This window comes from Pelophylax lessonae, assembly GCF_965119305.1.
Source record: "Pelophylax lessonae genome assembly, chromosome: 2".
In the NCBI taxonomy this organism is placed as follows: Eukaryota; Metazoa; Chordata; class Amphibia; order Anura; family Ranidae; genus Pelophylax; species Pelophylax lessonae.
The window spans coordinates 165,753,032-165,769,404 of record NC_138769.1 but is presented as its reverse complement, the minus strand read 5'-3'; the positions used below and the strand labels follow the sequence as shown (position 1 = coordinate 165,769,404).

Below are 16,373 nucleotides of genomic sequence, written 5' to 3'. Positions count from 1 at the left end.
AAGTATTGCATAATGAGCTAGTATGCGATGCATACTAGCTCATTATGGGTTTCTCTTACAGGTAGCCAAAAAAAAAAAAAAGTCGGACGGGTTTACAACCTCTTATTTATTAAAAATAATAAATGTTCATTAAGCCACCATCTGTAAAAAAAAAAAAAAAAATGTTCAAATTCTCTGATTGATAGCAATCGCATTCAATTCTCGACTGTCGTGTTATAATCTATACATTAATAATATGAGCCAACGAAAGGAAGTCCCAAGGTCACGGAAAAAATAAGGCTGTTAAAAAAAAATTGCTGTTTAAATTTTATTTTAATTGATTATCGGTCTCAGGACAGCTACAGTTTACAGAATACAATATTTTATCATTTTACACTTAGGGGTCTGTTTTTAAAAAAATTGTTGGTTGAATGTCACAATCCATCTGTCCCCGGTTCTGACTATATTTTGCTTTATATGTTACTTTTCTTTCCTATGATAATCAGCTCCACCTATTGGCCATAATATGGTATTTCTCCTGAAATATCTTGATCATAAAAATACAGCATTTCGGCCACTAGATGGAGCCGACGATTATAGAAAATTACTATATTGAGCAAAATACGGTTAGAATTTGTGAACACTGGACAACACAGATGCAGTATGAACAAACCAGACTACGCTACATTAGTTTAACCTGAAGTGTTTTTTTTTTTTTTACTTTTTCAGAACTGTGACATCCCACTGCTGTTTTGCTTCCAACGTGTCCTGCTGCTGGTGGGGTTATTCTATACAGGACTCCTACCCTTCGTTCCAATCCGGGAACAGTTTCTAGAGGTCCCCATGCCTTCTATAATCCTGAAGTATGCAATGCAGCTAATTTTGTATACCTAGTTATACACCCAAACACCTCATATAATCTGTACTCCTGGTTTATTTAAGGGTTTCCTTTTTTTTTTTGGAGAAAATAAATGGTCCTTAAAGTGTAAGTCCACCCTAAAACTTAAATCCCTGCATCTATAGATCTAACACTTTCTAACCCTATAAGGAGAAATCAGTATACATACCTTTTATGAAGGCGATCTGATCTAGTCTCCAGCGGCAGAAGCTCTGCAGAGGACACAGCCAACAATAGCTATGAAATGAACGAGGAGTGACTTCACCCATAGAGTTACTATGGGGCTTCCGTTGTCGGCTGTGTCCTCTGAACCCGCCTCCACTGTGAAGCTGCCGCTGACAGCTCAGTGTGGGATCGGGTCGGATTGGCTCAAAAAAAGGTATTTATACTGATTTCTTCTTTACAGGGTTAAATAGGTTGGTGTTAGATCGTAGATGTCTGTAGATGCAAGGATTTTAGTATTAGGGAGGACTTCTACTTTAAAGAGCACTGGAGCTGTAGTATTAAAAATACTGGTATAAAAAAAAAGTCAATGGTAATAATTGTCCTTTAATTGTTAAAGTAAGGAACCTCTAGACAAAACATTTAGTTTTAGATAGGGAAGTAAAGGGATTTTCATTGCTTTATCTGTTAGGGAGATTTGAGGTAAAGGAAGTGAAGGGAACTCTCTCTATGGGGACACACACAGAAATAAAACCGCTTATTTAGCAAAGAGGGTTTAAACTTCTGGCAATTTTTTTTTTTTTTTTTCTGTATGTGCCTTACTATTACGGTGAGGTCCTACCGCCTATTATTTTTGTGTGGATGTTATAGGGACAGGAAGTGAGGAAAAATCTCCCCAGTGAGAACATAAAGCTGATTTACTAAAACTGGAGAATGAAGAATCTGGTGAAGCTGTGCATGGTAGCCAATCATATTCCAACTTCAGCCTTTTCATGGTAGCTGATTGGTTTCTTTGCACAGCTGTACCAGATTTTACACTGTCCAGTTTAAGTAAATAAACCTCAATGGGCACAAAAAAAAAAAAATTGACAGAAACTCTGATTCTTAGCAACCCTAGAAATTAAACCAGACTTGCTCAACAGTTTTACCCCATTGAACCCTAGAAATAATTTTTAGGTCTTGGGGAACCCCTGATAAAACCAGTTCATTGGGGGTCAGTGCAAAGAATGCTCACCTTACAGACAGGACATCAGTGTCATACTGCTGGCTCTACCAAATGGCATTTGGCCCCCAATATAATGTGGGCACAACAAACAAAGGTTTGGGGGGGGGGCACACCCTGAGCATGCATTTCTAAAGATGGTGCTGCTATGAAAACCAAAAGACATATGTAACTAAGAGGATAGCGCACACATGCAAAAGAAATAACCATCAAATATAACAAATAGAAAGAAAGTTCCCCCTGGGGGTGATACTTTAAAGGCAAATTCACTTCCACAGAGAGTACAATTAAAATTAAATCATTTATTGGATAACAAAAATAAAAAATTAGATCAAAAGAAGATCTAATATTATACAATTTTACAATATGTACAAAGATACAATGTGTGGGTGTAAAACCATAATAGAATGAAGGTAATACATATACTGTGGGGTATATGTTGATATGAGGAAATCCTCCAACCCGACGCGTTTCAGGCAGATAAGCCTTTCTTCAGGGGTCTGGATATGGAGAGTATTGATTTCCTAGACAATATAGTAAATGGTATCATGTTAGTTGTATAGATTATGACGTATACAATTAATATTCCTTCATACGATATAACATAATAGTCAGTCAATGCGAGTATAAGTAATCATAAAGTGCATACCAATTGGATATTGGAAGTGCGACAAGAGAGTCGCAGCAGATAAAATCAAGAAAAAAAGCATATAGGAGGATCTGCTGTGGGGAGTGTTGTCGGTGCACCAGGGGGCACTGCCAGGTGTTGTCCTCCCCTCAAAGAGCCTCAGCGAGGATGCCAAATAAATGGCCGCGGTGGCGTCTCTGGTAGCATATGTGGGAGGGATTTGAAAGTATACTTATTAGGATTAGCATTGTGTGCAGCCCTTGTTTATGATTAGGGTGTATAGTAGAATGTGATGGAGTATACCTTGTGGGGTATGCCAGATCGTTACCGGTGAGTATTAAGTCGGGGCTCCAATTGCGAGGTGTGTGTTTCCGACCTGAGAGTAGTTTTCTGGAACACATATATGTTTAGGTTAGTATTGGTCTGTAAAGTTTAAACAAATACAGCCTAGTTTCAGTTGTGTTATAGAGTACCGTGATGTGGTTGTAAATAGGTAGCAATTCGGTGGAAAGTTCATCCAGGAATATAACAAGTCAACTGATCAAAATAAGTAAATGGGAATTTGGTCCCACCATATGGCCATATCGTGCTCAAGCCCACCACTACGTCAAAGTACCCCATTATCAGTGGGTCCTACACTATCCATAAAATGAAGGATAAATCCAACCTCTAATCCATTGGAGATACTTACTCCTTACATGGGAGAGATGTGCTTGAACTGCACTATAAGGGACTCCTTCTATATCTGCTTACTAGTGGACACTGATAACGAAGTACAGGTGTGGGAGGGTGGGGTGCTCAACCCCAGAAGTCTGGTCAGGACTGAATGTATAACAAACAAAAAAAGGGTTGGGGGGGGGGGGGCACACCCTGAACATGCATTTGTAAAGATGGCGCTGTTATGAAAACCAAAAGACATATAAAACTAAAGATTAAATTCAGTAGCTATCAATACTGAACTCTCTGTAAATAAATTGGTAGTTGTTGGACTGTTGGCTGATCCAGTGGCTTTGGTACCTTCTAAGTCACTGGCTCGGAATGAGTATGCATATCAGGGAAGAGCAACATTAGAACCCTTGTCTGTGTATCTATTTTTGGTCATTAACCTAAAGTTATAATATAAGAGGGTCAGTATGACAGTCAGGAAGCTAGCATTTCCAGGAGAGGTTAGTAATGACAGTCTCCTTGTTTCTTAATGACAGATTACTTCTAATATGGGGATAAGTTTTAAATGGTAAGAATGTGGGGTTTAATCTCATCCAATATTCTTTGTTACATGACAGACACCCAATCTGATTGACATGTTAGCAATGATTTTCTAGTTTCTTATTAACTTATATGAGATCACCACTGTTTATACGCCATTTTATCTTATACATTTTCTGCAGACTAAAAGATCCCTCCAAAATGAGCAGAAGTCACAAATTTGTTGTATGGCTTGCAGATGCGTAAGTTGAATTTATTGATCTTAAAGAACAAATGAATGAATTTACATATTTTAATATTTTACTGACCAAAGACATTTATTGTTGTTGACCTCAGTGTACATGACATCTGGGAAGGTGCACAGATATCACACTCATCTCACAGGCATGTGTGGGTATCCTTCAAAATTAGAGTTTCAGATTTTCATCCGCCCCAAACAGCCCAAATATAAGAAAATAAGGTCCACTCCGAGAAAAGGCCATCAGAATTGAATCTGCAGTGGAGAAGGGTTAGATCCTCTTATGAGATTTTAGATGTTGCCAGTGTTCTTCCTGTTCAATTAGACAACCAGAACTTGCACAGGAAGTGAGGGGAAATCTTCTCAATGGGGGCGCTTACAGCAGATAACCCCTACCTGAGATTCCACTCTATCCCTCCAGCATACTAAAAAATATTGCCATCTGTGTCCCTTTTGATATTTCCCCTCGCTTCCTGATTACACTGACATCTTTTAAATTGGAAGTAAAGAGAAATATGTCAAATGGGGACGAGGGTAACATGAACATAGGTGACAGAGGTTCTTCTTACCCTCCGTTGTTTTATTCAAAAGTATTTTTTTTTTTTTAAGTATTGAGTTAAACTTTAACTTCTGTTAAAAAAAGCCATTTATTATTTATCTAAATTAATTAAACCTATATAGTGTAGCGCAACTAAATACATATGTGCATAGAATGCATTAAGATAAAAAAAAAATAACTTTTGCCTTTACAATCTCTTTGAATAAAGACCATAGTCCATTCTGTTAAACCTGTGTAGGTTTACGTGTCAGAGTCTATAATCATTTCCCATATCCCTGTATTTTGTGCTCTTTAGGATGCATGTCCAATAGTCTTTTAAAATATCAATACTCCCCGCTGACACCACCAGTTGTGGAAGAGAGTTCCACATCCTTATCACCCTAACAGTGAAAAACCCCCTGCGCAGCTTAAGGTTTAATCGCTTCCCCTTCAATTTCATTGTGTGTCACTGTGTCCTCTTACACTCCCTGAGACTGAATATCTTGTTTTCCTATGCTGGGATTTGTAAATCGCTATAATGTCCTCTCTCAAGCGTGAATAGTGTGCAGTTATATACTGTATGACGTTCATTTTTCGGTGGTCACAAAAAAGGAATTAATTGCTGCTGGTTAATGCACGGCACACGTTTCTTCACTTTTTACAAAGCAGGGCAAGTGAGTGTACTGCCAACAATATTATTTGGTTGGTTTTCAGGAATGAGTGTTGCTCTTTTTCTACAAAAGGGATAATAGTTCCCTCTAGTGGTGACATAAAAAATACATTAGAATAATGTCGTAAATTAGCTTTTGGCAGTCAGCATTGAAATGAACATTCAGTCTGTTTACCAATCATTTCCATATCACAGATTTAGCATAACTTTGGGAGTAGGCATGTCTAGGCAGCCTAATTGAAGCAATACAGAAACTATAATGTAAAAAAAAAAACAAGCGAACAATTCTGAGTAAAGCTAAATGTTATTATATTAGCCATGTCTTTCACAATAATCATACTGTACACAATAAAACCATACTTCATAATATATATTTCCTGTTCATACTAAAATCCTGTGTATCCAGTCTGTGCCCTTCAGAATAACTCTATGTTCCCAGTAAACATGTCAGAAATGCTGCATTAGTGGATTTTCTTACAGATGATTTAACCTTTTCTGTTCTTTTCTAGTTTATTGATGAGAAAATCTCTGTTTGAGCACTTGAAAGCCCGAGGAATTCAGGTACGATGTGTTTTCTTCCTAAAATAGTGATCACAACAACCTGGCAAAGAACTGACATCGTCTCCTCATATTTAAAGAAGATTTTTTTTAGGCAGGGGTCCTGCTGTAATATGATCAGGAGTCAGCTTTTGAAATAAAAACATTTACTAGGACTCCTAATTATTTATAACTTGCTTGATGCAAACCGTTATTTTACCCAAAATAGAAAAAAGTAACAGATTCACTTTATAGCTGGCAGAGTTAAAGCGGTATTAAACCCCCCCAAAAATGTAATTATTTGCAGATTTCCAATTCATAGATGTGGTGGCTGCATTTTACTGAGAAAATATGAGGTTGATTTACTAAAACTGGAGAGTGCAAAATCTGGTGCAGCTGTGCATGGTAGTCAGTCAGCTTCTAACTTCAGCTTGGTCAATTAAGCATTGACAATAAAACATGGAAGCTGATTGGTTTCTATGCAGAGCTGCACCAGATTTTGCATGCTCCAGTTTTAGTAAATCAACCCCTATGTGTTTATAAAAATCCTTAAAGTGGTATTAAACGCAAAAAATCAAAAATGTAATATATTGCAGATATTAGTTTATAATGTGGTGGCTGCATGAGGTTTAATTTAGACTTTTTTCCATCTGGTGATCCAGCCAGTAAGTCTGTTACTTTTCAACTTACTTTAACAGACCAAGCTGTTCAGCAAAAGTGGCCTTTAGAGGGTGGAGGCCAACCATTCAGCACATGACAGGGGTGCTTACAATGATCAGCTTTAATTTAAAACCTTTATCCCAAAGGAAAAAAATTGTTGCTGTAACTGCTTGTAAAGTGTTAGCTGAAGTTTGGTTTTAAAGCAAAACTAAACCTTCCTATCCTTTACAGCCAACGAAGCTGCTATCTAAAGCCCCGTACACACGTACCGATTGTCGGCCGTAAATATTCGCCGCCGACCGATCGGCCGATAGTAGGCTTGTTAGTATGATGCTTCCGACAGCCGACAGCGCATTTTCGGCCGAACAGAATCTGTCGTGCAGACTTTAAAATATTTGTTGGCCGTCACCAGAACGGCCGATTGTTCGCCAGTCAGTACAGATTTCGGCCGACAGACAGCAGATTAGCAAGACTGGGCATGCTCAGAAAAGAAAAAAGACAAGGAAAGTAAACCATCACATGACATCACTTCTGCAGTCGGCTGTTGTTGGCCGACAAAATTCGTGTGCAGTCTTTTGCAGTTTTCAACCGACACGACAGCCCTGGACAAAAGACGGCCGATCGTTCGGCCGATGATCAGTACGTGTGTACGGGGCTTAAGTCTCCGTTTGATCTGCAGTTGCCATGGTGCTGCAAATGTAATTAGTTATGACACCAGCCATTAGATGGCTTGACAGTTTGGTTGGGTGGGTTTTAGTTCCATTTTAATTAGTTTAGTGCATCTAACACTACTCTCTCTATAGACTGACAGCACTGTTGTCTAGGGGTGTCTCTGTTACTCTCCCATCCAGAGAGAAGACACCCTAAGACAGGATTGTGTTACTGGTTGAATCACCAGGTGAAAATAAAGTAAAAAAACACCTAACAAAATAAAACTAATACAGCCAATCACATATAAGAATTAGTAAGCTGCAATATATTACATTTTTGTTTTGGGTTCAATATTTTTCAGTGGGGAAAAAAATATTTGATCCCCTGTAGATTTTGTAAGTTTGCTCACTTACCACGGAATGATGGGCCTATAATTTTTATCATAGGTGTATTTTAAAAGATAGAGACAGAATTTTAACCAAAAATCCAGAAAAAACACATGATAAAAATGTTATAGATTAAGTTGCAGTTCAGTGCGTTTAAATAAGTATTTGACCCCTAAGCTAAACATGACTTAGTACTTGGGGGAGAAACCCTTGTTGTCAAGAGGTAAGACATTTCTTGTAGCAGGTTTCTTGACAAGGTTTGCACACATCTCAGGAGGGATTTCGGTCCATTCTTCTACAAATCTCTAAATCTTTAAGGTTTTTTGGCTGTCTCTTGGCAACTCGAAGTTTCAGCTCCCTCCATGAAGTTTCTATATGATTAAGGTTAGGAGATTGATTAGGCCACTCCATAACCCTAATGTGCTTCTTCTTGAGCCACTGCTTTGTTGCCTTGGTGGTATGATTTGGGTCTTTGTCATGCTAGAAGACCCATCCACGACCCATCTTCAATGCGGCAAAGTCAGCCTGTACCTTTAGCAGAGAAACAGCCCCAAAGCATAATGTTTCCACCTCCGTGCTTGACTGTAGGGATGGTGTTCTTAGGGTCATAGTCAGCATTTTCCTTCATCCACACACAGCAAGTCGAGTTAATGTCAAAGAGCTCAATTTTGATCTCATCTGACCACAGCACCTTCTTCCAATCCTTCTCTGAATCATTTAAATGTTCATTGGCATGACTGTACATGTGCCTTCTTGAGGAGGTAGACTCACCGTGTTTTGGAGGAAGAAAAATGCTAACTATGACCCTAAGAACACCATCCCTACAGTCAAGCACAGAGGTGGAAACATTATGCTTTGGGGCTGTTTCTCTGCTAAGGGTACTAAGACTTGGCCCCATCAATTGGCCTCTCTATGCGGCAATGTATTGTAAAATCTTGGATGAGAACCTTCTTCCCTCAGCCATAACACTGAAGATCGGTCTTTCAGAATGACAATGACCCAAAACATACCACCAATGCAACAAAGGAGTGGCTCAAGATGAAGCACATTAAGGTCATGGAGTGGCCTAGCCAGTCTCCAGACCTTAATCCTATAAAAAATTTATGGAGGAAGCTGAAACTTTGAGTTGCCAGGCGACAGCCAAGAAACCTTAAGGATTTAGAGAAGATCTGTAAAGAAGAGTGGACCAAAATCCCTCCTGAGATGTGTGCAAACCTGGTCACCAACTACAAGAAACGTCTTACCTCTGTGCTTGCCAGCAAGGGTTTCTCCACCATATACTAAGTCTTGCTTGTGGATCAAATACTTATTTTACTCACTGAACTGAAACTCAATTTATAACATTTGTATCATGTGTTTTTTCTGTATTTTTGGTTGATATTTTGTCTCTTTTATTCAAAATACATATATGATAAAAATTATAGACCCTTCATTTCTTTGTAAGTGGGAAAACGTACAAAATCTGCAGGGGATCAAATAATTATTTTCCCCACTGTAAATATCCAGTACTTTTTTTTTTATTGCTCATCCATCTCCCTGATCTGGAGTCCAGTAAAAAAAGACCCTATATTTCTGGGCATAGGGTAACCATATGACATTCTTTTTTTGAAAATTTCTTTTTATTGAAAAATTGAGATGTATAGGTACAAAACATAGCATTTGGCTATTCCCCGGCTAATACATGAAACATAGAACTACCAATAACACCTCCAGAACCAAAAAAAAGGGAGAAAGAAACAACACACCTTCCATACACCTCACTCTGTCATTCTCTTATAAAATCACTTCAATGGCTGATGAATTATAAGGAGATTCCTGTTCCCTCTTAACCATCAGGATAATGTATCGGAAGAATATTAACTTGTGTTTAGAATCCTACCTGAACAAATGTAATGTGAGTCCCTGCAGAGGAATAAATTTGTTCATATTATAAACCAAACCTTATCAGGGGGGAATATACCAGTCTGTGGACTCCTGATCATCTGTTGTACACTCCGAATCTGTCCACAAGTGCCAGACCCTCTCAAATTTCCTAGGGCAACCCTACGACAAATAAGAAGCTTTGTATAGGGGTACAACCGTATTGATTAAACGCTTCCAGAAGGGCAGATTAGGGGCTCTGTCTGATTTCCACTTGAGCACTATCGCCTTCCTGGCATAAAAAAGTAAGCGACCCAAGAGAGGACCCATCGCCCTACTAACGACCAGAGAGTCAACTAACCCCAGGAGGCAAACACCTACTTTTACAGAGATCTGTATGGTAGTTAGGGTAGATATAAACTGGGTCACTTCCCGCCAGTAGCTACTAATCTGAGGGCACTCCCAAAAGATATGGGCAAATCCAGAAGGATTTAATATAATATAATAATCTAGAGCATCTCCAACAGCAAGAAAAGGGAATTAGGGTATATACGGTGTAGTCGTTGTGACATTCTTTTTCTAATTAAATCTTTCTTTTAAAGTATAGTAATTGGTCTAAGCTGGACCAATGAAAGTATGCATATGGCATATCTGTGGGATCCCTGTGGAAGCTGGAAATCACTGTATTAGGATCCAGTGATGTCCACTAGCTTCCAGATGCAAAGGGGCTGCCCTGCTACATGTGAACACAGGAGGTTGCTTGCTTGGCACGACCGCCACTCAAGGAACACTTTGTATTTTCTCAATGAATGCAAAGTGTTCACTGATTGGACGAGGTGTGGCGGGGGACATCACAATCTCCACTTCATCCAATCAGAAAACATTTTGCATTCATTGTGAAAATCCAATGTGTTCATGGAATGGCACTCGTGCCGAGAGAGCAACTTCCTGTGTTCCATGAGCAGCAGGATAGCCGTTTGGTTTTGGACCCTGAAGCCTGAAGAAATCACTGAAGTAGTAGTGCCTACCACAGTCATAACCAGCTTCTATGGGGGCCCTGCAGATATGGTACATACATACTTACTAGAGGGCCACAAAACATATCGGCCGAAAAATGGTGTTATCGGTATTTTGCCGATAAGAGAAAAAGGTGGTGATAATTGCGCTGAAAATGCATACGATTTTGCCTCAAAATCAAGGCGATTTTACAGTGAAATTCTGAGATTTTGCCGCAATTGTTATTGATGCATTCTTGCTGCATTTTTTGTATTTCACTGGGGAGGTGCATTTTTGGTGCACTTTTTTCAACTGACCAAAAATGCAGTAAGCAAGATTTTTAACACCACAATGGAAGCGCAAAGGACCAGTGTGAAGACATACATAGAATTTAAAAGAAACAAAATATGGTTGGTAGTACCCTGCAAGGTGCCTCCATCTCAATTGTACATACAAAGGCAGAGTTTTGGCCATTGAGACTTTCGATGAAGCGTCACGCAGCCAGTAATAAAAACATAGTACAGGTTTATTGAGTATATGCCAGCAACAGAACTGGGAAAAGGTGTCATAATGCCAAACAGTTGGCCCAAATATACAAATCCATTACATGGTTACATACAGTAATAAATAGTCCATGGTAAATGTGCCATATAGCATCTATGGCGATTTTGTGAGTTCAGTCTCACTCTTCAAGGGTTGATGCATAGACATAATCTATAAAGTAAAATGGTTAAAAATATAACATAGTAATGAACATGGAAATATATCAGGTCAATTTAAATTTGGGAATCAGACTAAGGGATTCATACTTACAAAGATGCAGGATGCTGCATGCCAAAGTCCCACCGGCAGCCACCGTAGACGTCTGACCCGGGAGCTGTGGGTAAAGGATCCAAAATGGGCCAGCAGCGCAAAACAGTACAGATGGAAAAACGGGCCAACAGGACCGCCCAAGCGTGTATATGGGTAATGATGAGCACAACAAAATTATGAAGTGGCAAAAAATTGGTGAAATAATATTAAAATAGTGATTGAATGGCCTAGAGCAGTGCTCCCCAACCTTTTTATCGCCGCGGACCTGTCAGCGTTTTTATAATTTTTCTGTGGCCTGCTGAGGGGGGGGGGGGGCGCGACGTCAATGCAAGTGACCAGCGTGCCCCCAATCAATGCACAGTGCCACAGCATGCCCCCAATCAATGCACAGTGCCACAGCATGCCCCCAATCAATGCGCAGTGACCACAGAATGCCCCCAATCAATGCGCAGTGACCACAGCATGCCCCCAATCAATGCACAGTGCCACAGCATGCCCCCAATCAATGCAGAGTGACACACCATGCCCCCAATCAATGCACAGTGCCACAGCATGCCCCCAATCAATGCACCATGCCACAGCATGCCCCAAATTAATTCACAGTGCTACAGCATGCCCCCAATCAATGCACAGTGCCACAGCATGCCCCCAATCAATGCACAGTGGCCAAAGCATGCCCCCAATCAATGCAGAGTGACACAGCATGCCCCCAATCAATGCAGAGATCCCAGCGTGCCCCCTTTCAATGCAGAGATGCCAGCGTGCCCCGTTTCAATGCAGAGATGCCAGCGTTCCCCCCGCGAGACCAGTGCACTTACCTCACAGCAGCTTCTCTTCAGTCCCCGCGTCTCCTCGAGTCCTCAGTCCTCCCGCCTCCTCCTCGGCCAATGGCATGGGTTTTGCCTTTCTGCCAATCAGGAGAGGACCCACTCCCTGATTGGCCAGGAGGAGGATACGTGTGACAATAGCGAATTTTCATTCGCTTTTGTCACACAATGGGCGGGCTCGGGCGCAGAGTGCTCTGCGCCCTGGCCGCCACAGTAAAATAATTTAAAGCTCCTCGGGTGGCCTGGTACCGTTTGATCCATGGACCGGTACCGGTCCGCGGCCCGGGGGTTGGGGAACACTGGCCTAGAGCACCACATGGTACAATTAGGAATGGTGAAAGTGACCTGCACAGCTGAATTGAATGAGAATCCATATGTGAAACTAAGTTTATTTGTTTTAAAGTATAAAGTATAAAATGCAACTTGGTGAGGCAGGGACACCAGTGCTTGGGAATACCCTAGTAGTGCAAGGTTCAAATCAGATCATAAAAGTAAATACCGTATGTATGAGAGAGGGGAGGGTTTTTACCTATCAGGATCAAAATAATACTGACCAAAAATATTGTGTGTCCAATCACCTAGGAGGCATTGCATTGACTGGTGTCTGAGCCCTCCTATTTATAGCCCTGCAGGCCCATCACAGGATCCCCCCCAACACCGGGTGAATGCTGCCCAGGGGGAGGGCCAGACAAACTAGTTAACACCCCCATCCCTGGTTGCTGTAGGGGAAAGGACAACACAGGGGTGCGAGTCCCTCCACAGCATCACATGACATGTCACATGATCCAGTGTCGTGACATGTCGGCTAAGCCGGTGCCATACTCCGGATGCTGTACCCAACATCGATGCATCTCACTGGTGCCTCCCATCCAGGATGAAAAAAGCGGGAACAGTGGATGATGGATCGGCATCGCAGCCCCCGGGAGCTACCTACTTTGTGTGTATGAATCCCTTAGGTCTGATTCCCACATTTTAATTTACCTGATACATTTACATGTTCATTGCTATGTAATATTTTTAAACCATTTTACTTTATAGATTACGTCTATGCATCAACCCCTAAAGTGGGAGAATGAACACAAAACAAAACATGTTGGGTCACCATAGATGCTATGACACATTTACCATTACTATTTGATACCAGGACTATTTGATCACTGTATGTAACCATGTAATAGATTTGTATATTTGGGCCAACTACTTGGCATTATGACACCTTTTCCCAGTTCTGTTGCTGGCAAATACTCAGTAAACCTGTTCTATGTTTTTATTACTGGCTGTGTGGCACTTCATCTAATGTCCCAATGGGCAAAATTGTACACAGAATTTAAAGAGATACATTTTTCTTGAGCTGCCAATAATGCCCAACGAAAAAAAATTCATAATAATTTCAATTCATGATATTATTTAAAAAGTGGAATATCTTACAGTTTTACATATAAAAATATAAATAGTTTTCAAAAACTGTCATTTTTGGTTTCAGTTTTTGGCCAAGTGCATCCTGAATTTTTGGTTTTGGCACCAAACTTTCCATTCGGTGCACCTCTAATACTTACATTGGTCCAAGTTGGACCAATATAACTATGCAGAAATATCCATACCTAAACTTCAGCTTTAATTATACAGTACTCTACAATGCCTGAGAAACCAATTGGCACCATAGATAATAGTGACATCAATGAGCCTGCCCAGTCCAGGGGTACATACCTGCAAGGTTTGGGATACTCTGCTGGCAGTGGTGTGAGGCTCAGACAGGCTCCTGTATTATGTACAAGGGGAAGTGTAAGTCTGTATGCAACTGCATGGTAGCTTCTTAAGAAAACTGAATATTTTTTATCAAGGGTGTAAAACCCCTTTAATATGTAATTTTACAAGTGTAAAACTGCAACATATTTGAAATCAAACTCACAGAAACATGATCTATTTTTTAGGTGTACATCTGGGTGTTGAACAATGAAGAAGAATATAAAAGAGCCTTTGATTTGGGTGCCACCGGTGTAATGACGGACTATCCCACCAGACTGAAAACATTCTTGGAGTCTTCCCTTCACTGAGATATGTGAGGGGTTAAAGAGCCATTTATCTGACTGAAGTTACTGTACAATTATGTCATCATACCTCATGCATGGCCTAGTAGGAAATACTTAGATTCTTATACATATGTATTTAAACAGATCTTGTATAGTTTACATTTGTACATAGGCTAAACAGAATGGGGACTAAAAACGTAAGAGTGTATATTTAAGAGAAACAAAAGGTGTCTATTCCTACAGACAGTCTAACGTGGAATGTACACAGTATTTAATTATGGATAATCTGATTCTTTTTTTAATTAGTTCTCATCTGCACAGTCTCACTTAGGATCATGATGGAATTCTGAACTTATCATTGTGGAAACATATGCACAGATGGGGTTATCCCACATATTTTTCTTCCATTTATCAGTAGGAAAGCACATCTCAAAGCATCTGTTAGAACAGGAACACTTTGAGCATGATTTTATTTTGTACTGAGAACTTTTATAATGAATATTTTTAACTGAGATCAGAGGCAATAAACCTCTCAAAAGGAAGAGAATGAACATCAAGCTGTGTTCTGAGATACCTGATATATTCATGTGTTTTGTGACTAAGTACACCTTTAAAGGGAATATATAGTGGTTTTGTATGCATGTTATTTATTATAGTCAGGATTAAGTTTTTTTTGTAGGTAGATATAAAATATTGCATATGAATATTTTTTTCTTTTCATATGCAGCAAACAGTTGGGGGATGTAAGCTTCAATTACATTTTCCAGGTTATCCTGATCTAAGCTGCAGAAAAAGCCTGTTTACAGAGCACAATAGCTCAAACTAACCTTTGAAGTTCAGTGACTCCACCCCCTCCCTTTTGTATCCTTCAAATTGTCTATACAGGTTTTTGGTCAGAAACAGAGTCTGAAGGTAAACAGCTACTGCTGTGCTCTCTCTTAAGAAACTCCAGAATTCTCTGTGATGCCAGTATCATGGGTGCATCCTGTATTAAATATTTATTTGTAAAACAAAGATTTTGTGTAAATAGTTATTATATATAAAAAACAACTTTGTTTCGGAAAGAGTCTGGAATGATTAGAAGCCCTGTTGGAGTTTTACTACCATCTGGGGCTCTGTTAAAGAGATTTCTACATACTGCTACTTTGACAACAATTTCTCCAGATGGGAATCGTTTAAAACAGAGATATAAACAGTACTAAAAACCTAACAGGTGCTTTAGCCTTCTCCTTCTCTCCATTAAAAAAAAAAAAAAAAAAAAAGATTTCTGCCTGTATTAGGCCCCTTTCACACGGGCTTTCCGATCAGGTCCGCCTGTCAGTTGATCGGATGCTCCATTTACCTCTATGGAGCAGCTGATGTCAGCGGTGACATGTCGGCTGATACCCACTGCTCTCCGATCCGATCCTGTCCGTGAAATCCAGACAGATGAAAACCCTATTTTCCATCCGTCTGGAGGATCGTATGAAAACGGACAGCTCTGTCTCTGCAAAGTAAGCTGCCATCCGTCTGCTCAGCGGGGATCGGCGGATTGATTCCCGCTGAGCAAAACGGAATCCGCCGGGCGGAAAGCCCGTGTGAAAGGACCCTTACTGTTTTAGACCTTTACTCAATTCTTGTCTAGTAAAAACACAGCTTGGGACAGTAAATGAGATGAAATCTCTAATGGAGCTCTGGCTGGCATTAAAAACCCAACAGGGGTTCAAATCCTTCCTCACTCTTTCCACGGCGTAAAAAGGTTTTATTATAGATACATTTTAAAAATGTAAGATTTAAATAAATCCAAAACCTCTATAGTTTTTCTTTAAAAAAGCTTGGTGTTGTGTCTCTTCCTTTTGAAGACAGTGGGCCCTGGCTGACAATAGTTCATATATCTCTTGCAGGCAATAGAGTAGAATACACAATACTCAATTTACTGAGGTAACACAGAATCCTGTGAATAAGCACTCGTGCTGTGTCCATGTTTACATTTTTTGCCATATCAGCTGTGCTTTATAACTGTTCCTTCGCCATTTGTAAAATGCAGTCTTATTCAGCCCTGCATATAACTTCATATAATTATGTTTACAAGAAATAAACTGTGTCGAAAAAAGTACTAGTGCGCTATCTAGTGATCTCACAAAAAAATGTTTGTATACAATATGTCTCTTTAAAAAGGAGTAATCTATAAACATAAATAAATGAATTCCATAAAGTGTCTCTGAGTGACAATGTAAAAAGATTTTTACGTGTCACACTCCATTCCCCGTTGACGCCTGTAAGAAGGGGAAACGCGTTGGACGGAGTAGCCA

General features: G+C 39.9%; 1 protein-coding gene across 1 annotated transcript in view; it reads left to right on the top strand.

The window, feature by feature from the left end:
- GDPD1 (glycerophosphodiester phosphodiesterase domain containing 1) overlaps positions 1-14,744 on the top strand; it is a 168,125-nt gene extending 153,381 nt beyond the window's left edge. The window contains exons 7-10 of the mRNA XM_082245083.1: positions 709-842; positions 4,059-4,118; positions 5,832-5,883; positions 13,984-14,744. Coding sequence (XP_082101209.1) covers positions 709-842; positions 4,059-4,118; positions 5,832-5,883; positions 13,984-14,106 — 369 coding nt within the window. The 3' untranslated portion in view covers positions 14,107-14,744. The remainder of the gene's footprint in view (positions 1-708; positions 843-4,058; positions 4,119-5,831; positions 5,884-13,983) is intronic.
- The last annotated feature ends 1,629 nt before the right edge of the window (positions 14,745-16,373 follow it).